General features: G+C 41.4%; 1 protein-coding gene across 26 annotated transcripts in view; it reads left to right on the forward strand.

Annotated features, from left to right (window-relative positions):
• The first annotated feature begins 272 nt into the window (after positions 1-272).
• Positions 273-22,137, forward strand: part of mia3 (MIA SH3 domain ER export factor 3) — a 66,095-nt gene continuing 44,230 nt past the window's right edge. For 9 of the 26 annotated variants that reach the window (XM_051919423.1, XM_051919425.1, XM_051919424.1 and 6 more), the window contains exons 1-4: positions 273-452; positions 10,639-10,772; positions 16,285-16,371; positions 21,186-21,941. In XM_051919423.1, the coding sequence (XP_051775383.1) occupies positions 329-452; positions 10,639-10,772; positions 16,285-16,371; positions 21,186-21,941 (1,101 nt within the window). In that variant the 5' untranslated portion in view covers positions 273-328. Of the gene's footprint in view, positions 453-10,638; positions 10,773-16,284; positions 16,372-21,185; positions 22,095-22,137 lie in introns of all 26 variants that reach the window. The other 17 variants (XM_051919434.1, XM_051919444.1, XM_051919445.1 and 14 more) reach the window with 14 other exon arrangements.

Raw genomic sequence — 22,137 nt, forward strand, 5'->3', positions numbered from 1 at the left:
TTATTGTTCCCGATACTGCTACGTCGCGCGATTGCGCATCTGCAAACACACGTTTATAAATTTCTATGTTCCCGTTACCGGCTGTTTAAAACCCCCGCCCTCTTCGTTAAACAAAAGCCGCGTCGTCCCGTCCAGGGTCTCCTTTGACCGTGTACATACAACACTCGCGCTGGTGTGGCACGCATGCGCACAACACAGGAGGCTCGGCTCGCGCGCTGGTAATTTGACACCATCCTTCAGCGTCCGTGTCGCGCGGATCTGCTGACGTGTCGGCTCATTCTACGCATGTTCACTGCTCAGCCAGCGCTGCTCCTCTCAAATCGCCAGCATGGCTGCGCCTCTCTTTTATTTATTAATCTTCAACGGACTTTTACATGCATTTACATCATCTAAAGAGGATGTCGACAAGACTTTTTCAGACCTCAAGAGATGCACCGACGAGGAATGTAGCTGTAAGTGACTCCCTTTTTCTCCTTTGTACGTCTTGTAATGGAGTAACGTCGGTGTATTGCTGTGGACTGACTAAAGGCAGATAAACGCTCGATAAGAATTTGTTTGACCTGTTGGCACTCTTTCTAAAGTTTAAAATTGCTTTGTAGAACTGACCTTGAGGATGCGGGATGCAACAGTAGCCTTGAAACGTAGGGTCAGGGAGGCAAACCGGAGCCCCCGAGGGTTGGGCAATAACCGGACATCGTAAGGGTTCCGGTCATTGAGGCACAAACAAACAGGGTAGCAACTAGACAGGGGGCGACAACTTTACAGTGCAGGTATTGACCAGGGCGAGGAAAGTGAATAAAATTTGAGAAGAAGATGCAGATCTGGAGATCATCCAAGATAAGAAGTAAATACTGTCCAGGGATGAAGCAAGGATAAGGGAAAAAAAAAAAAAAAAAAAAAAGAGTCCCCCCGAGATGCAGATTCTGTGCATGAGGGCAGCAATTAGAGAATTGATACTGGTAAGGCACATAAATGGTGTATTCTGACAGTAGAAAGTGGGTACTAGTGAGAGAGCGCTAGGAATGAGAGATGCTGTAAGAGATTTGAGTCCATGTAAGGATAGATAATGGAGTAATGGAACAGCTAATAAGAGAAATGGCACATCTAAGATTACAACCAGATACTAAACAAGAGCACATAGGAGATAAGAATTGGATTCAGACCAGGGGCACTTTGAGGATAAGAAGTGGACACTGTCCAGGAGTATGTTGAGACTAAGCAGTGATGCATTGCCTGTTTCAGAGGTGACATAAGAGATAATTGGTCACCAGGGACGTACTGAGGATTAGAAGTAGCTCAATTCCCAGTGGGAAAGTAGATCAAGAAGTGGCTTGGTTTCTGGGGAGCCACAAGACTAAGAAGTGTCTAGTGATGCAGGGATAGAGCATCTATAAAAACTAAGAAACCTGTAGCATCTCAAGGGGCCTGCAATACTAAGAAGTGGATAGTGAGTGGCCTTAGGAAGGGATGGCTGCAAGTCATGGATGTGGCCAGTGACTTGGTATGACATTTCTATGAAAAATGGATATTCAGTTGCGAAGAACCAATCCAGTATAATTTAATTCAGTTCAGTTTTTTTATGTATAGCGCTCTTCACTGACTGCTGGCACAGTGCTCGGTAGACAAATTCAAGTATAGATTTTACAACTTAGTAAATACAGACAAAGCACACATAAAAAGACAGATTTGTTAAATACACATAAAACAATGTAGAAATCACATAACATAAATGGAAACCAACAATATCTGTCCATTAATTAACTGTTGAACTGTGGCCAGTTAACAGTGAAGAAGAGGAAAACAAAAACTTCAGTCCGCAGCATCCCTGGAGGAAATAAATCAGGGCCTCCATGGTTACTTGTAAGAGAGGAAATCTAAGACACAGTCACAGTCCTGGAGACCTCTGCCAGTTAGCTGCCCACCCCCTCCTGGGCATTCTGTAGTAGAGTCTATGATACTCATCCATTGGTTCTAATGCTACTGATATCTGAGGTGACTTTTCCATGGGCAGGAGAACTGTTTGCTAGTAGAGCAGTGGCACAAAAAGATACAGAGAAGACAAATGGAATAAAGGAGGGGGTAGTAATGGTTTATAATTACCGTATTACTTACATTTTTGTACAAATGACTAACAAACTGTGTTTTATATGCACAGCTAATCAGCAGCTCAAATCAGTGTATGCCAGACAAAGGTCGTAAGTCTTCAGTCTGAATTTAAAAGCTGCCACTGAAGGGGCATGTATAGTATAAGCAGGAAGATTATTCCACAGCTTTGGGGCCCAGTAACTTAAAGCTCCACCTCTCTCTGTTATTTTATTAATCCTTGGAATCTTAAGTAGGCTGGCATCTTGAGATCTTAAAAGTTCAGATATGTAAGCAGTGCCTCGACCATTTGAGGCTGCGTATGTTAAAAGTGGGATTTTGAAATTAGCCCCAAGTTTAACAGTGAGACAGTATAAGGACTTGAGGGGCCAGAGTTGTACCTTCTGGTTCTTGTAATGATTCTAGCAGTAGCAGTTTGAATGAACTGAAAAGTGCATGACGAGCAATTTGAATAGCCAGTGAATTAACACATTGCAGTAGTCAGTCCTACTAGAGATTAATGCATGGATTAATTTCACAGAGCATATAGGAAACAACATAATGTTTCAACATTTTTAAGATGGAAAAGTCATGTTTTGGACAGTTTTGTAATGTGTATTTTAAATGATGTGCTAGTGTCAAAAGATAATGCCCAAATTAGATAGATAGATGCTTTATTAATCCCCAAGGGAAAATTCTTGGGGATTGTGTGCTGATTCAGTAAAATGGGTACTTGTGTACTAAATGGACGGCAGTTCCTACCCATTCTAGTGTTGTGCTCCATACGGGAGGCACCCTGGTTGCCTAATTTTTGGAGTTTAAATTTTTAGACTGACCTACCCGAACCACAAATAGTAACATTAAAGCCACTGGGGGTGGAGCATAGTTCCCTAAAGGTCCCTAATGTTAATGTCCTCTTTGGGTCCCTAATGTTAAAAACGAAAATCCGATTTGTGTCACGATAATATAATAGGGTAGTAGCCATCCTTTTAGTACACAAGTACTGTAAAAAGTGACATAAATACTGACTAGACACACAGCTAAGGCAAGAATTGGATAATGGGTAAGGGAATATTAAGGTTAAGAGGTGATGGTAGGCAAGGGACAACTAGGCGAGAGGATGTGAGATAGAAGGAGCAACATGCTCCGAATGTGGGTGCGTCTAGGCATAGTAGTGGAAGTTTACAATAATCAGGAGGCTGAGATGGATAAGAAAACTGTGGGATACCTGACCTGATTTTGCTTAACAATGGTGTCAAGTCTACAGAAGAGTTAGGATTGGGCAGTGGGGTTATTGATTAGAGAATGAAAATGTGAAAATGGCAATTTTGCTGAAAGGATGCTGCAAAAAGATAGTGAATGAAAGGAATGTGTGATTTTAGGGGAGAAAAAAAAACTTTGGTATGAGCTGTGAATGGCAAAATTTGTATTTTTTTTAAGTAGCAATCAGTAAGCCTGGAAGAGTAGAGTAGTGTTTACATTCTTGTAAGAATGAGAATCGGAATAATCAACGAGGGGAGTTCTAAGTTGGCTGTTTGGGAGAGCATGAGGACAGCATACCAAGTCTTTTAACTTTTACCATTTTTAACACCAGTACATAATGCATTGAAAGTAGAACATTTTCTGTCATTTCTGTGAATTGTGAGGAAATATAACTTTTATTTTGATTAGGAAATGTTCGTAAAGGAAATGTGTTTTATTGAAATCATCGTTAACTGACAAACAGATCACTACATTAATAATTAATACAATAATTACAGTAGGTTGTTGATATTTAGGAGGAGTGGATGAGATGAGTGATGTGCTCAGGCTTAAGAGGAATATAATTTCATCTTTTTTTATTGATTTTAATAAGAAGCAGATAACATTTCATAAAGTTAAGTCAAACTTAGCAAAGCAAACAAAGAAAAATGAATATAATTTCATACTCCTTCATTTGTGTGTTCCTAGTTTCCTAAATATTAATATTTTTAAGGCAGTAGCAGAAGTATCTAACATTTTAAGATGTGTTTTTCTTTCCAACTATATTGAGTTTTATGGCCTTTTTCTTTTTACAGTGATTGGCTTTACACCATTAGGCATTTTCTATACTTTTTGTATTTACTGAAACAATACCATATAATTTGACTTAGAATCCTCTAGTTTGCTTTATTAATTTCAGGATGCTATAGGGTAAGAGCTAAGCTCAGAAGCACTGGGCACAAGGCAGTGCCAGCCTCTCTGAGGGCTCATGTATGCACACTCTCCGACTCGCACAAGGCCGACTGGGGATCGTCAGGCATCCTACCAGGGATATCTTTAGGGATGTTGTGTAATTTAGTATTCTTTCAGGTGTTATGTTGCCTCTATTTAGATGAACATGAAAAGTATGAGCATGTACAGCACTCAATATTTAGTTGGGGCTCCTTTGGCCTGGATTACTGCAGCAATGCGGCGTGGCATGGAGTTGATTAGTCTGTGGCACTGCTCAGGTGTTATGAGAGCCCATGTTGCTCTGATAGAGGCCTTCAGCTCTTCTGAATTGTTGGGTCTTGCGTATTGCATCTTCCTCTTCACAGTACCCCATAGATTTTCTATGGGGGTAAGGTCAGGCGAGTTTGCTGGCCAATCAAGAACAGGGATACCATGGTCCTTAAACCAGGTGCTGGTAGCTTTGGCACTGTGTGCAGGTGCCAGGTCCTGTTGGAAAATGAAATCTGCATCTCCATAAAGTTCGTCAGCAGCAGGAAGCATGAAGTGCTCCAAAACGTCCTGGTGGACGGTTGCGTTGACCTTGGACTTCAGAAAACACAATGAACCAACACCAGCAGATGACATGGCACCCCAAACCATAACTGACTGTGGAAACTTTACACTGGACCTCACGCAACTTGGATTCTGTGTCTCTCCTCTCTTCCTCCAGACTCTGGGACCTTGATTTCCAAAGGAAAGGCAAAATATACTTTCATCAGAGAACATAACTTTGGACCACTCAGCAGCAGTCCAGTCCTTTTTGTCTTTAGACCAGGCGAGACGCTTCTGACGCTGTCTCTTGTTCAAGAGTGGCTTGACACAAGGAATGCGACAGCTGAAACCCATGTCTTGCATATGTCTGTGTGTGGTGGTTCTTGAAGCACTGACTCCAGCTGCAGTCCATTCTTTGTGAATCTCCCCCACATTTTTGAATAGGTTTTGTTTCACAATCCTCTCCAGGGTGCGGTTATCCCTATTGCTTGTGCACTTTTTTCTACCACATCTTGTCCTTCCCTTCGCCTCTCTATTAATGTGCTTGGACACAGAGCTCTGTGAACAGCCAGCCTCTTTAGCAATGACCTTTTGTGTCTTGCCCTCCTTGTGCAAGGTGTCAATGGTCGTCTTTTGGACAACTGTCAAGTCAGCAGTCTTCCCCATGATTGTGTAGCCTACAGAACTCGACTGAGAGACCACTTAAAGGCTTTTGCAGGTGTTTTGAGTTAATTAGCTGATTAGAGTGTGGCACCAGGTGTCTTCAATATTGAACCTTTTCACAATATTCTAATTTTCTGAGATACTGAATTTGGGATTTTCATTAGTTGTCAGTTATAATCATCAACATTAAAAGAAATAAACATTTGAAATACATCAGTCTGTGTGTAATGAATGAATCTAATATACAAGTTTCACTTTTTGAATGGAATTACTGAAATAAATCAACTTTGTCATGATATTCTAATTTTATGACCAGCAGCTGTATATATATTTATATATATGTGTGTGTGTGTGAGTATAGGTATAATAATAATAACACTAAATATAAATATAGTGATACCCAGAGGGTGTGCCTCCTTGACTGCCTATGGTGGACCAAAGCCCCCAGTAGCTCGCCTCTTTTGCTATTGGTCCACAGGTGTATTCCAACACGGTCAGAACTCTGTCCCTGAAATTAATCTATAGTTATAGCAAATGCTAAAACTATTGGAAATTGTCATCTATGCAAGCTGAAGGAATACGACTTCTACATGATCGACAGTCCTGATTTTGCAGGCAGTTGAATGTTTATGTAGTTTTACGATTTGTAAGCTTGTGCCATTCCATAGGCTTTGTTTTGTCGATTGCCAACACACAACTGAACTACTGCTGTCCTTAGCGGAGCGGATGTGTTTAAGGCAGGGGTGGGCAGATTCAGTCCTGGAGGGCCGCAGTGGCTGCAGGTTTTTGCTCCAACCCAATTACTTAATAAGAAGCATTTATTGCTCAAGTAACACTTCAGCTTCACTTTAGTCGTCTTGCTTGTTAAGATTTTGAACGCTTATTGCTTATTTTAGTCTTAAACAGCTGTATTCTTGGTTTTTAATTGCTCCTAATTAGCAATACCATGCAAATGACAAAAGAGACCATCATTTCTCCATTTAGCTTGTTTTCATTTACACCCTGTGTATATTTATCATGCACTGTTTGGTTTAATTAAATACTTGGAAGGAAAGTGAAGAGAAAGTGAAGCACTGAGAATTACTCATCTGTTTTAAACTTCAAATCATTTGGATGATATCCTTAGGAAGGAAAATAAATCTAGGATACGAGAATGACCTGACATGGCAGAGTTAAAGCGCTAGCAAGCCATGCAATTAAATAATTGACAAGGATTGTTTTTTAATTAAGCAACTGAGTTGGAACAAAAACCTGCAACCACTGCGGCCCTCCAGGACTGAATCTGCCCACCCATGGTTTAAGGTGTTTTGTTTGATGTACACACGCAAAATTGGTTGTGTTGATATTGTCGTATTCTCCTAATGAAGACAAGAAATGATATATACTGTAGAACATATGGTTCTGAAGACAAATGAGCTTTGCATGAAAACATCACATGAAAACATAGTACTTCCCATATAAATAAAAAGATTAGTGAAATTGTGCAATTTTTTTTTTTTTAAACATATATAGAGTATATAACTTGTCTGTCTGATGTCTCATGTTTTACTACCATGACAGAATGGAAAAAGGGTCAGAGTTTGTGGCTGGACTCCTCTTAATCCTATGCACGGCTCGGGCTCTATCAGGCAGGACTCTGATAAAGGAGTGAGTGCGACTGTGTAGGAAGCTACAGTCTGTAAATGTTATATGGGCAGCAATGTTCAGTCATTTCAAATAATATGGTCTAATAGCGAGTTTCAGGGTTGGAATGGAGATGAATACTTATGGTACTGAAAATTTTGAAGCTCTTGTACCGTACGTTTTACAAATGTGGGTTTTTCAGTATTGTTCCAGTACTGATATACCCCTGACTAGAAGTCACGTAATGTATCATCAGCTTAATCTGCACATTTTTGGGATTTGTGAGATGTGAAAACCCACATATTCATGGTGTAGGACTTCCTGGCTCTGCGTATGCAGCAGCCTTTTCACAGAAGCTCCGTGTTGCTCTGTTTTTCTTTTAGTTTCTGAACTTCCATATTTTCCCTTGGGTATAAATAAAGCTCTGTCTATCTCTCTCTCTCTGAGTAACTATCGATCATCATACAGGCTCAACGCAGTCAGAGCCTTGGGCAGAGATTTGATCCCAGAACTCTGGAGGTGTGAAGCAGCAATTCTTGTTGGTTTAAAATAAGAAAATGGGTCATTGAGACTACCGTGCAGTCATTTTAAACCACACGGGGTGAGAAATGGCTTCATCTGTTGTCTGTTTTGAAACTCGGTTGACTATTTTCCTTTAGTGCCTGCAATTCCCAAAGCTTGTATTTTTTTTTTTTAAGTTAATCAATGAGTGAAGAAAAAATTTGAGCAGAATAACAAGAAGACCGATTTATATGTTAAAAGGAAAGGTTTTATCCGACTGAAGGAGACGACACTGAATGTTAATAAAAAAAAAAAAAAAAGCTGCAGGTGCATCTGTATTTAAAAAAACAGGACAGGGTGTTGTTGTATGTTTCCACCAGAGAGCAAACCTCATTAAGCAGTGCGCAACTAGGATGTGGTTCCGTGGCACCGTGAAACGACACAGTAGCGACACACCTAAGGGCAGGTATCTTTAGTAGTGCCAAGTGTACGTGTCCTGCAATCTCTGGAAATGCGATACTCGGCATTTTGTGCCTGCTACCCTTTAGTAATAAAGCAAAAATTGATAATTTCTTTCTGAAGGTTTTGCACTTTATTCTGAAGTTGATTGAATCAGATTCTTAAGCACGGAACCACTATCGTTTTGTTTGTTTGTTTGTTTGTTTATTTATTGTCTTTGTGCTACTAAAGCAATTTGCTAGTGTTAGAATAAGCAGTACTGCCATAGATCATTATCTTGATTGTCTTATGGTGGATAATGTGGCAAAAGAGCCATACGAACATGCAGTCTGCTTTTTGAAAATAGAAACAAAAAATGGCTGACTTGGCAAACAAGCATACAAATTTCAGCCCACCATCCAGTCAAAGAGCAACAGCACTAAGGCCACTGCTGTTTGTTTTTGGTCCGTTCTCGAAGAGTCCATTGCTAAGGATGCCATGGGCCCTCGGGGTTCCATTTGGAGTACCTACAGCTCACAGGTCTTTTGTTTTTCTCATTCAAGGCCGGACCACCGCACCGTTTCTTCCATCCAGTTTAGAGTTCCACAAGTAAATCTTTTCATGGTTGTGTTTACTCATCCATTCAAAGAAGGTGTCGAAGCTAAACTGGGACATGATGTCTTGTAAGGTCCTTGTGTGTGCTTTGCATTTCGAGATCCAATGGCATAGTTGTTTGTTGCAGCCAAGCCCCAACTGCCATGAAACAGAGGAATAGCTACAAATTCCTGTATAAATTTGTCAAATCGGGGGCCGGTAAACTTTACTCAGATAGAGTGGACATGTTTGGAGAAGTCTGACTCCGATTACATATTCTGAAACCCCTGTTCAGGATGCTATGTAATGCTAAACCTGTTCGGCGGCCACTTTGATAGGTCTACCTGGCTGTTATCAGATAGGACTCCATTTTGCTTCCAGAACATCCTAAAGGCAAGACATGAGAAACATTCTTTAGCCATTTCCTTTCAAGCTAACTCTACATTAGTGCGGTTTATGCAGATTTGTTTCATCCATTCATATTGCAAATGCACCATTTCAACTTGTGTCCTGTTGGATTTAGATCTGGGAATTATGCAGGCCACTGGAGAAAACTGCAATTACTGTCATGTTTGTAGAACCAGCCTGAGACAGTGCAAGCTTTGTGACAAGTCGCGTTAAGCATTTGAAAAAAATGTAGGCTGTGCCCATAAAGGGATGTGCATGGATGGTGAGTAATGATGCTTAGGCACGCTGAGGCATTCAAGTAGTGCTTAGTTGGTATTAAGAAATCTAATGTATGCCAAGTAAACTTCCCCACAGCATTATACTGCCATCTTGACACAAGGCAGAATGGATCCATGGGTTTACTCCAAATTCTGAAGAAATTGAGGTTGGCCACACCATATAACATTCCTGCAGTCCTCCAGTCTTAACGATTTACGTGACCACTGTTGCCTCACTAGCAGGACTTTCTGCTTCTATAGCCCATCCACTTTTTGAGCGCAACAAGCTGTGAATTCAGAGATGCCCTTGTGCTGGGTACTACTGTAAAGAGTTGTTATTTGAGATTTAGTGTCATTTCTGTTAGCAGAAGGGGTTTTGACAATTTCCTCCGATGTCTTGTACTCTTCTTCTTTCGGCTGCTCCCGTTAGGGGTTGCCACAGCGGATCATCTTTTTCCATATCTTCCTGTCTTCTGCATCTTGCTCCGTCACAACCATCACCTGTTTGTCCTCTCTCACCACATCCATAAACCTTCTCTTAGGCCTTCCACTTCTCTTTTTCCCTGGCAGCTCTATCCTTAGCACCCTTCTCCCGATATACTCAGCATCTCTCCTCTGCACATGTCCAAACCAACACAATCTCGCCTCTCTGACTTTGTCTCCAAACCTTCCATCCTGAGCTGACCCTCTGATGTCCTCATTTCTAATCCTGTCCATCCTCGTCATCCTCGTCACACCCAATGCAAATTTTCATGAGAAACTGCAGCACACTCAATGCTGTTTCTTTGTGGGAATGTTGTTGTGCTGCAGAAGCCACTCGCCTGATCACCCCAATCCGGGTCGTTTCCTCCGCAGTGCATCACGCAGTCTCTTCAGCACTTCAAGGACGCCGCTTGGCCAAATGATGCACAGGACAGTCTAGTACACGCACCTAGCGGCAAAAGTCAGAACTAACACCCCCTCCAGCCTCCAGAAAAAAATCTCGTTATGTTTGGGTCCCCCCTCATAGTTAGTGTGGGGCGCCTCTCATAGGAGGTATACCAGGCACAAACCATTGAACACGGACCCTAGGGGACACAAACTGGTCTGGTAGCATCTCAGAATTCCCCAAGAGGAGCTGAGGGGAGTTGCTAAGGATAGGGTCATCTAGTTTTTCCAGTTCAACTTGTACTGTAGCCTCCTTGGCCCTTAGCAGGAAAAGAAAATGACAATAAATGACGTAACATTTTGAATGCTTCCTGGATGATGTTAACAGTATTTCTGTAATGATTATTAAAATCCTCTTTTTTTAGCAATATGAAGATTATTAAAGCAAATATAGAACACCATTGTTTATCTTTCTTTTCAGTGCTGATGTGCAGAGGCAAAGCAACTCAAGACTTCACTGGTCCTGACTGTCGATTTTTAGAGTTCAAAAAGGGGGAAACGATCTATGTGTACTACAAACTTGCAGGCCGGAGAACGGATTTGTGGGCAGGAAGTGTGAGTACCTTTTATGGTTCACTTTTTTGCATTTCTCTGACGTGTAAGTTTTATCTTTGGTTTGTTGGAATAACAAGTAGGAACAGATAAGGATATAATTCTTTCTGCCAAGTATTTTATTGATTTCTTGATTGGAATGCCACTGTTTTGGCTCACAGTTGTGGTTTTCCTCTAATGCTGCAGAATACAGTTATAGTGTCATCTTCTACATTAAAACTTTATGATTAGCCCAGAGTAAACAGCACTGTTGGCATCTTATCTACTGACTGCCTTAAAACAAAGTGTGGAAGATGATTATTGTGATGTAAAAACGGATATCTGCTGGCTAATAATTTGCTTATCTATGTGTAACAATAGATGAAAAAATTTGGTTTGAAATGATGAAGTTAAAATAAAGAATAACTCTCTTGTGAAAGTGTGTGGTTAGTACTGCTGCCTAGCCATGCTTGGTTTAAAGTTCAATATCAGATCTGCGGTTACATTAGCTTCAAATTGCCAAATAGTGAATACAACCCTTACAATGTACTAGTAGCGTCTAAAGACCACTAATGGATTTCAAGAGCTGCCGCCATGGGGAATCCTCACTAGAACACCAAATGAATGAATATTATTAATGTTTTACTGTGCGTGGTGTGTTGGTGCAGTTATTAGCCCTCCTGCCAGAACTGGTACACGTTTCTGCCAAGATGCACTAAGGCTTATGTCCACACTACTATGTTTTTCAGTTAAAAACAGTTTTTGCCTTTCATCTACACTACCCCGGTATCATTAACATTAAAAACTGAGACTTTTGAAGACGCTGGCTTGGCATTACAGTATGGATGGGTGAAAACGCAGACTCCAAATGCACTCATAGGGCCGGTTCATACTTCACTCTCAGAACACGGACACAGACACACATCATGGCTGCCACGTGTTCCAAGCGTTTGTTTGACGCGTCCTCTGAGCACGTCCTCCATTGCGTTGCGTGAAGTATAAACCCGGCCTAATAGGTTCATGCTTGTTATGTAGCACTTTCCTGACCAATTCCTACACATTACAATGTCTCATTCCCTGATTGGTCCCCCGTCACTGAAGAAAATCATATTCCACCATGCTTTCTTTGGCACTTGTTGTGATGCTTACTTTTATGCATCTAAATTTCATTTTGTACAGTGTGAATTCTGCGTACATGAGCAAAAGACAAATAATTTTGTTGGTTGTCTTTCAATAAATTCCGTGGATGGCAGCGTTACCATTCCTTAAAGATTTTTTTCCTCTGATGCATGTATGCCCAGTCCATGTGAGCTTCTACGTTAGGGGTTGCCAACTCCAGTCTTGGAGGACCTCCGTGGCTGCAGGTTTTCATTCTAACCCTTTTTTTTAATGAGTGCCCTGTTTGTGCTGCTAATTAACTTTTTGTGAATTCATTTTAATTGAATTGCTTTTGTGAGATTTGCTCCCCTGAATGTCTTCATCATTCCTCTGCTTCATTTCTTTCCTTAAATGGCACCCAAACAGAAATGAAATGAAAAGTGAGTGAGCCAACAGAAAACCACCTAACTCAGGGCGTCAAACTCCAACCAGCTGCTCAATGAGGTGCCGATTCCTGTCGTTCATTAAACCTGTTCTTTAATTTCGTGGTTTGTTGCTGCTCTCGTGGTGCAGTAGCAGACATTTCAGAAATGGATGATTTTTCTCTTTTCTAAGAGCACTGGTCAAATGTTTTGGAGACCAGACAAGATCGACATTCCTGAGACCTTCATCTTTCTTTATTTTCAGATACTGTAGGATGACACCAGTTGTTTTGGCTCATGTTGTATCTCATTATTGTTTGGCTGCTAATTAAGAAAAAAGGAACAATTAAGGGGTCTGAGTCTTCAAGAGCAAGTCAATTACAATGAATTCAAAAGAAGTCAATTAGCAGCAAAAACCGGTCACTCATTAAGAAAAAGGTTATGAAGAATGAAAACCTGCAGCCACAGTTGTCCACCAGGACCGGACTTGGCGACCCCTGTTCTACGTCATGTGCGTTTTTAGTGTGACCACGAGATACTTTAATAAATGATGTGAATACACTAGTGTGGGCAATGATATCCAAACTGCAGAGCCGCAGCACCATACATTACTGAAACTCTACGCAAGCAGTTTCACAACTGAATTCAGATTAGGGTTAGTGTGGTCATCATGTAGTATAAACGGTTAAGGTTAAGGGTTAGTGTCGTTAGTGAGTTGTGTAGTTGTGCAGTGATATCACTTCCAGTATGAAACTGGTGGCATAGACTTGTAGTGAGGCTTTGCGGTTGGATGCTTCTCAGTGTGGTCACAGATTTTTTTAATAACACTGTTGTTGAATGAAAAAAGTAATTACAGTAAGTGGATGTAACATTACGTCACCTCTGATTCTCCATTCATCCATTATCCAACCTGCTATATCCTAACTGCAGGGTCACGGGGGTCTGCTGGAGCCAATCCCAGCCAACTAAGGGTGCAAGGCAGGAACAAATCCCGGGCAGGGCGCCAGCCCACCGCAGACCTCTGATCCTAAACTGGATTAAATAAGTTTGAGAATTTTATGTTTTTATTTTTTTTTATTTTTTTTTATTGCGTAGTAGTTATTTTTAGGTTGGTTCTTTTAGTACATTAGTACATCTTTAATTTTGTTTGCCCTTTTTTTTTTTTTTTTTTTTTTGAAATAATGAGTTTCACATTAATGTTTACATGACGAAATGATTTGACGACCAGGCAAAGCTATATAGTTTACGTCGTCAAATCATTTTGTTGCTCCTCTCTCATTTTTAGGGTCACAAACCATTCTTCTCGTGTTATTTGGCCTCCTCTTGGTCTTTTCCCATCCACATTTTCACAGATCACATGTTAATCCCAATTGCTATCTGCCGTGTTTTTTGGCAGCTGTATTTTGACACCGTATTCATGAATGTTGACGTGTTTGCATTATTGTTGGCCTAGTCCTACTTGCATCCTCTTCTTGTACCTTATGTGCGTGGAGTGAATTAAACAGGTGCAAAATATGGACGGAAGCTGCAATTTTCCTTTCTCCTAACTTTTTATATGCTTCAGTGCACCACATTCTGTGCTTCTAACTTTTTCACCTCACCTGGCATGTTTTCTAAGTCCTCTTGGGTCATTTTCAATTTTTTTGACAAGTGATAAAATTCCTCCTAAATTGTGAAAGCCTGCATGTCTTAAACGTGCAAACAGAATGAAAGTTAAAGTTACTAGTTTTGTTTTCTGTTCTTTTTACTCAAAATACTAAGTACTAGCCGTCCCTGCGGCTCTGCCCTCGTAGAAGTGAAACAGAACTGTGAGGGGCTCCCCACTTCTGACGTCACGCTTTCCCCTTCCCTCGGCCTGCAGCCTCTGTCTCGGATTAGCGCGAATATAGCACTCCTGCAAGCGAACTCTGATTCTTAGCGTGATGAGAGAAGTCGCAAAATCAACCAGAATGTTCAGGCAAATTCTAGAAATAAAGCTGATCCAAATCCATTAAGTAGTAAAAAAAACACACAGACAGATGTTGGATTTTATATATATAGACAGAGATTGACCGCACCACAGGAAAACACATTTAGAGATTTGGTGTTGCAGTGCTTAAAACTGCTGCCATCTCCTAGCTGTCAACAGGGCTTTTGATCCTAAATGTATCCAGGCATGTATGGAACGTACGTGCTTTGTCCGTGTCTGTTTATGGTTTTCTCCCATATCTCAGAATCATTCATTTTAGGTGCTGACTTTGAACTAAAAGAGAATTTGGGTGCCTGTGAGAGTTGCCCTCTGAGTTTTCCAATTTTGTACCATGTACTCCTGGCATAGGCTTTGCTTTCCTGCAATCCTGAATTAGAGGAAGTGATTTAATTTGGTAGACAGATGGATGTTTGACTGTGTCATCGTTAATACCACTCAGGGAGGAAACGATCATCTGCTCAGTGCCATCAACACAGTGATCAATATTTTCTTTTATATATTTGCATGGTGACCAAGCGCAACAATAGTTAGAACAGAGATGCTGATGCACGCTTGGAGCAGAGCTTAAGCTTTGTGTTTTTCGTTTCCAAAAGGTTATATGTAATCCTTAGTGATTGTGTTTGCATGAATTATTTATTCCTGGTTGCCCAAATTCCTTCCCACTTCTATATGTACCATTAAACTGCAGTAAAATTCAATGTTGTCGAAGTGCTCACACTTAAAACTTTTCTGAACTTGGACACAGATTAATACAATAAAAAGGTGGTTTGGGGCAAGGGACCCATTACTTAAAAATTGAACAATTGAGTTCTGTTAGGGTAAAAGCAATGGGAAAGCCCATTTAATATTTCATATTCTTATTTGCTGTGCTCTGTCAGTCTGTGTTTACATCAACGCTTGTGATGTGTGATCCTGTCCCAGAAGAGTCCTTCTAATGCTCATCCTCCAGGGTTTTGTCTGTTTGGTTTAGCTCTTTGATTTGAAAAGGTGCACAAACTCCCCTTTGGTTTAGCAGTTTCCAGGAAATAGCCTAGTATAGATTAGGACTAAGTGTGGCCAATTTTATTTTATTGAGATGAACAGTTTGGTCATTTGAATGACGGTTAAAGGAAAACATTAAAAATACGCTTTGTTAATTTGGTCATATTTCATTTAGGGTCAATGGAAGCATTGGGTTCAAAGTAAGAACCAACCCTGCACTGGATGCAAGGCATACTCACAAATATCAACATTCACTCTGTAAGAGAACAGACAGACCACTATAAAGTGCTGGGGCACTACCCTGGTGACCCCATATAATTGGAATGCAGCAAGAACTGTGAAACATTGCTCCAGACGTGAGTACCAAAGTGAACGATGTCAAGACGGAAGACCCTCTGGCCTTAAGTCCTTCCGGCAGCAAGATACGGGTCCGGCTGGACATACACTGGAAGTGATGTCAGAGGTGTTACAGCTGTCAACCATCTGGTCTGCAGAGAGAGGAAGAAGAGAACACAGCGCCGACCCCTGGAGCGGCAGGGAATTACAATCACCAGAGCTCTTAAGTTGTCCCCAACGTGCACGCGTGTGACAACTTGTACATTAAAGGGTGACTCTAAAATGCTGTCGTAACGCATGTTGTGAAACTGGCACATGGGGTGGGTGGGAGAAAACCCACATCTGAGGGGAACATGCAGATTCAATTCAGTGACTGGTCCAGGAGTCAAACCCAGGACGCTGGAGCTGTGTGGTAGCATCTGTGGTAACCCTAATGAGCAGAAAGTGGCTTAATTGCATACAAATGTATTAAAGGAAAATTTAAATTTAAAATTCTAATAGATTTCTTACAAAGATGTTCTTAAAGCAATACACAATAAACATAAGATTTAATTTCTGAAAACTATCAAAAAGGGAACAGAACTAGTACGGTCTTCCCATGTGCATTTTTCAAATGCCAGTGATCTCACTGCCTTGAACAACCTAAACATTTTATTATACAGGTTGCTTTTCTTTAATTGTTTCTTAACATTTCGGATTTAATTTGCTTTTTTTTCCATTTTTTGTTTAGGTTGGCAGCAGGTTTGGCTACTTTCCAAAGGATCTTCTTGAGATTAACCACATATATACCGAAAAAGAGCTAGAAATTCCAACTGAGGTATGTATTTGTTTTGTCTTGGTAGGCTAATATATTACTCTCCTTTCCCCTTTTGTGTTATTAATGTGTAGCCTTTGTCAGAATGCCTCAAATCTCACAGACTTACCACTGTTTATAAAGTATTGTACCATATAACTTCTCTCCACCTTCCCTTCTACATGTATAACCTCAGGCAATTAGGTGTAGCAAAAGACAAGCAGTAGTTAAATTACACTTTAAATAATGTATTATTGATGATATTCATAAATAATAACAGTATGCAAAGTACATTTGAATAGTGGCAACCATACAACCTGATGAATGTTGATGTGTAGTTTCAGGCGGCACACAGACTTGCTAGTTGCTTAAAATGTCTCTAGTTAAGGCATCATTTGTGGTCAGCTTTCTTCAGAACAGGCCGCATGCCTGTCTCAGTATGGCTGCCAAGCTGTGCTCTTCATTGTGTTGTCCTTTTCAGTTCATGGTGTATGAGATGGTCTTTCATCAGTTTGGTAAGAGAGAGAGAGGGGGTGAGATAAAGCAAGCAAATTTATAGGTTTTCTGTCCAACCCCTACAGCCAATAGGGCGTCATGGAACTTAAAGGCTTTTGATACAAGCCAATTCCAAACAGCCATACTTCAGACCAATGGGGCAGAGAACATCTTCACACCTGCCACCCTCCAAAACAATATGTTAAGGTAAAGCTTGGCAGTTAGGCAGCCTGGCTTTCCTGTGGGGGTTGACTGGGAGTCCTGCAGAGAAATATTAGCCAAACTTGTTTGAGGCTCTTCCGCCAACCCTGTCGTAAAATTATGTAGAGACTCTGTCCTAAAAGGGGGAAGGGGTTCTTAAACCATTGCTGGTATTATCAATAATGTAACACTAATACTGTATTACATTGCTTTGTCTAAGTTACAAATAAAGACATACAAAATATTTATCAACTTGAATGCAAAATTTCACATCCCAACAGCATTGGTTTGCAGTTATGTGATGGTTCAACATTTATTATTATTATTACTTACTTGGCAGATACCTTTATTCAAGGCTCTTTACAGCCTTTGAGCTACAAATTGGTTACCTCCTTTTTTCCAGCTGGAGTACCGGAGGGTGAAGTGATTTGCTCAGAGTCACACAGTAACCCTCAGGGCATGAGGTCCAAAGCCGTAATCACCAGGCCACATTGCCTAGACCACAGTATGTATGTTCAGCTCAGGCATGGCATCCTCCTAAAAGGCCTGAAAAGCCAGAACATATTGTGGAGTCGACATATTATCTTTATAAATCAAAATAACACACGTCTTGGAATTTTTTGTATTGCCCACAAGATATATGGTGCATGAAGGAAAAACATTTTTTTTTTTTTTTGTTAGTTCACTTTTGAGCATGTTTTCTTAAAATAATAATTAGCCAATTGTCTTCTGAAAAAGTGTTTTGAGGTTTGCAAAAAACTAACACTGGAAAAGAAATAATTCATTTTACTTGAAAAGGTGTAAAAATTGAACATTTTATTAAAACAAAAAAAAACTTTTAACTTAGAAGAAGAAGTCAACCAAAGTACATAACAGATTTCTGACATCAAAGGCTGTTAACTTCTGCCTCTTCCATATTATTAAAAAGTGGTGTTTTTGGGATTGAGCTTCTCATCATATGCAATTATCATTAATTGAGTGAATAAATATTGTTTTTTTTCCGCAACAATGGCCAACATAACTAAGCTTTTCCTTTTTACATAAAGGGTGATTACAGATTCAGGAAAAATGTAACACATTACACCTTTGTTTTAGGAATTTGGTGTCTGTGTTTCCTAACCTACTTAATCCAGACCAGGGTTGCTTGAGCTGGTGTCTGCACCAGCTAGCACAGGCCACAAGGCAGGAACAAACTCTGGTTAGGGTGCCAGTCCGTCACAAGGCGAACACACTCTCTCTCTCTCTCTCTCACACACACACACACACACACACACACACACACACACACACACACACACTAGGGCCAGTTTACTGTCACCAATTCACCTGACCTGCATGTCTTTGGAGAGTGGGACTAAACCCACGCAGACACGGTGAGAACATGCAGACTTCACGCAGGGAGGACCCGGGCCTCAAACCCTGGTCTTCTTAATGCGAGGCAGAAGTGATATTGCTGCACCACCATGCCATCCAACATTATAACAGAAGTAGAATCAGAAATATGGCAGTTATTTCCCATTATGTTTAATGGAAAAGAAATCGGCTTTTGTTTGCTATGATAAATGCTTGACAGTTGTAAAATAAAACAGCAGCAAATCAGAAATTTCAGGTTTAAGAGTGAAACAGAACAGGATCAGGAGCAAAGTGATACTTTTACTGTAGTGGAGACATGTTTAAAATCTGCTGTTAGTACACACATTAACTAAAAGCAGATCAGTGCTGTAGAAAATGTTGTCTGTTTTTATAAATGACTATACAAACTAACAATTAAGACTAATAAAATTGGATTGTGAATGTAATGTTCAAAACAGGCGGCACGGTGGTGCAGTGGGTAGCGCTGCTGCCTCGCAGTTGGAAGACCTGGAGACCTGGGTTCGCTTCCCGGGTCCTCCCTGCGTGGAATTTGCATGTTCTCCCCGTGTCTGCATGGGTTTCCTCTGGGCTCTCCGGTTTCCTCCCACAGTTCAAAGACATGCAGGTTAGGTGGATTGGCGAATCTAAATTGGCCCTAGTGTGTGCTTGGTGTGTGGGTGTGTTTGTGTGTGTCCTGCGGTGGGTTGGCACCCTGCCTGGGATTGGTTCCTGCCTTGTGCCCTGTGTTGGCTGGGATTGGCTCCAGCAGACCCCCGTGACCCTGTGTTCAGATTCAGCGGGTTGGAAAATGGATGGATGGATGGATGTTCAAAACACATGCAAAATGTTTTACACCATAGCATGTGTGGAATAACACAATGTCGAAATTAGTGTGGAAAAAAAAAAAGAGAGAATGAATTATTATTATTAATGCAGTACTAGCCAACCCGCGTACAAAGGGCAGGGACGTAATCAGTGCGAGTGTATGACCCGCACTTACCTGGTATTCCATGTTTGTGGGGAACAATTGCAAGCCCCGGTACCCGTTACGAATGGGGTTCAACGGCTTACCCACGCCTGTCGGTGCCGGGTAGACACACGTTGATCCATTCAGTGTAGCGCGCGTGCAGTAACGGACAATCCAAGGGCATCACAGACCTGTTAATGCTCAATCTCACATGGCTGAAAGCCTCTTGTCCCTCTAAGAAGTTGAACGCTGACCGCTTGGCGATCGCGTAACTATTTAGCAGAAGGCAATTAACCAGACTAATCGCTCCACCAACTAAGTATGGCCATGCAACACCACGCACAGAATCGAGAAAGAGCTATCAATCTGTCAATCCTCTCCATGTCTGGGCAGGGTGAGGTTTCCCGTGTTGAGTGAAATTAAGCAAAATTTGTGTGTGGTGAGTTGTTGCGTCCGGGCACATGAGCAGGCACTGTGAATGCCTTGAGAGCGTGGGTAGACACGTGCCGGGGAATAATGAGTATCTATATATCTTCTTAGATATAGAAAACGTCTGATGTGGTGTTTGGTGAATTGTTGTAGTTTGTGAGTTAGCAGTTGTGATGGTTTTACACTCCAGTACATTGCGGTGAACGCTGGTAACAGTCAGGCGGGCAGGCAGGTGTTCTCGTCCCATGCTCTTAGAGTTGGTGGGCGTGTCTCTGTATCGGTTCAAGTTGATGGGCGGTGCTCTGTCGATTGTATCCCATGGTGACAACATGGTGGATTAAATATAGAAATGCAGCCGAAACCGAAAAGAATAATGAAAAGTCAACGTGGCTCAGTGGTGCATGTGCACTGTAGCAGAGACAAAAGCGAGTTGGTGAGCTGTTGCGTCCGGGCACATGAGCAGGCACTGTGAATGCCTTGAGAGTGTGGGTGGACGCGTGCTCGAGTTGGTGGGCGTGAGTTGGTGGGCTGGGTTTGTGAGTTGACTGGCATGGCTATTTTTTGCGTATCCCATGGTTGTCTTCCGGCAGTGTGAATGCCTTGAGAGACAGGGTGTCCTTGTTTGGTGAGTTGTTGCAGTTTGTGAGTGCATACAGCGATTCACACCCGCGACAAACATGATTTTTCTTAGATAGTCCTGTCGCGTCCACACTCGAAGCATACACACTGCCTGGTCATGTGCCCACTCGCAAGAGCAACTGACAGACCCGCCCACCAACTCTAAGACCATGGGATACCCCTCGCAAACTGTTTTACACGCTGCATACAGTGATTCACATCTGCGACAAACATGCCTCTTCTTAGATGTTCCTGCCGCGTCCACCCTCGTTCTCGAAGCATACACACCACCTGGTCATGTGCCCGCTCGCAAGAGCAACTTACGGAGACCCGCCCACCAAGACTAAGACCATGGCGTGTAAAACAGTTTGCTATGGTGGACGTGGTCGTGCGTCATAACCGAAAAGAATAATGAAAAGTCAATGTGGCTCAGAGGTGCATGTGGAGTGTAGCAGAGACAAACATGAATGACGCCCTGTGTTGTGAGTTGCTGCGTCCGAGTTGGTGGGCGTGGCTCGGCAAGTTGTCGTCGTATTCAATGGTCTTAGAGTTGGTGGGCGTGGCTCCGTCCTGCGTGCTTCCATGGGTGTCTTGTTTGCGCTGGCAGCGGCTTAGTGAATTATATATATATAGATAATAAGCCTACAATTGAAAGGAGCTAAAAGTGTGTCCATGCTGTATGGTGAGTAGTGTTTGCCTTACTGGTCAGTATTCCTGTTATGCAGTGCATGTATTTTATCCATGGACTTCATAATGTTATCTCTCATTTTTGCAGGACACTGATTTTGTGTGTTCTGATGGAGGACAAGATCATTTTGACAGTTATGATGTAGATAAACTGCTGGAGTCGGTTAATTTGAAAGACAAGAGTGAAGTGGTAGAATCTGAAATACATGACTCTGTGAAAGAAGGAAAAAATGAGAATGATGACAACCGAAGTAAAGAGGAAAATCTGCTCCATGGGGAGAAAGAGGAAACTAGAGTCCACGAAAATGACCAAAATGAAAACGATGACAAAAAAAGTAAAGAGGAAAATCTCCTAGTCAGCAAGAAAGAGGAAACTAACGTTCACAAAAAAGATGAAAGTGAAAATGATGAAAAGCAAAATAAAGAGGAAGAGCTGGCAGTCAGTGAGAAGGAGGACCCTGGAGTCCAGGGAAAAGACAAAAACGATGAAAAACAAAATAAAGATCAAGAGCTGGCAGACAGTGAAAAAGTGGAAACTGCAGTTCACGAAAAAGACAAAAATGAAATTGATGAAAAATATAATAAAGAAGAGCTGCCAGAAAGTGAAAAGGTGGAAGCTGAAGTCCACAAAAAAGACAAAAATGAAAATGATGAAAAACATGATACAGAAGAGCTGCCAGACAGTGAAAAGGTGGAAGCGGAAGTCCATGAAAAAGACAAAAATGAAAATTATGAAAACATTAATAAAGAAGAGCTGCCAGACAGTGAAAAGGTGGAAGCAGAAGTCCATGAAAAAGACAAAAATGAAAAACATGATACAGAAGAGCTGCCAGACAGTGAAAAGGTGGAAGCGGAAGTCCATGAAAAAGACAAAAATGAAAATGATGACAAACAAAATAAAGAAGAGCTGCCAGTCAGTGAAAATGTGGAAGCAGAAGTCCATGAAAAAGACAAAAATGAAAAACATGATACAGAAGAGCTGCCAGACAGTGAAAAGGTGGAAGCGGAAGTCCATGAAAAAGACAAAAATGAAAAACATG

The sequence above is a fragment of the Erpetoichthys calabaricus genome, chromosome 15 (assembly GCF_900747795.2).
Source record: "Erpetoichthys calabaricus chromosome 15, fErpCal1.3, whole genome shotgun sequence".
NCBI lineage: Eukaryota > Metazoa > Chordata > Cladistia > Polypteriformes > Polypteridae > Erpetoichthys > Erpetoichthys calabaricus.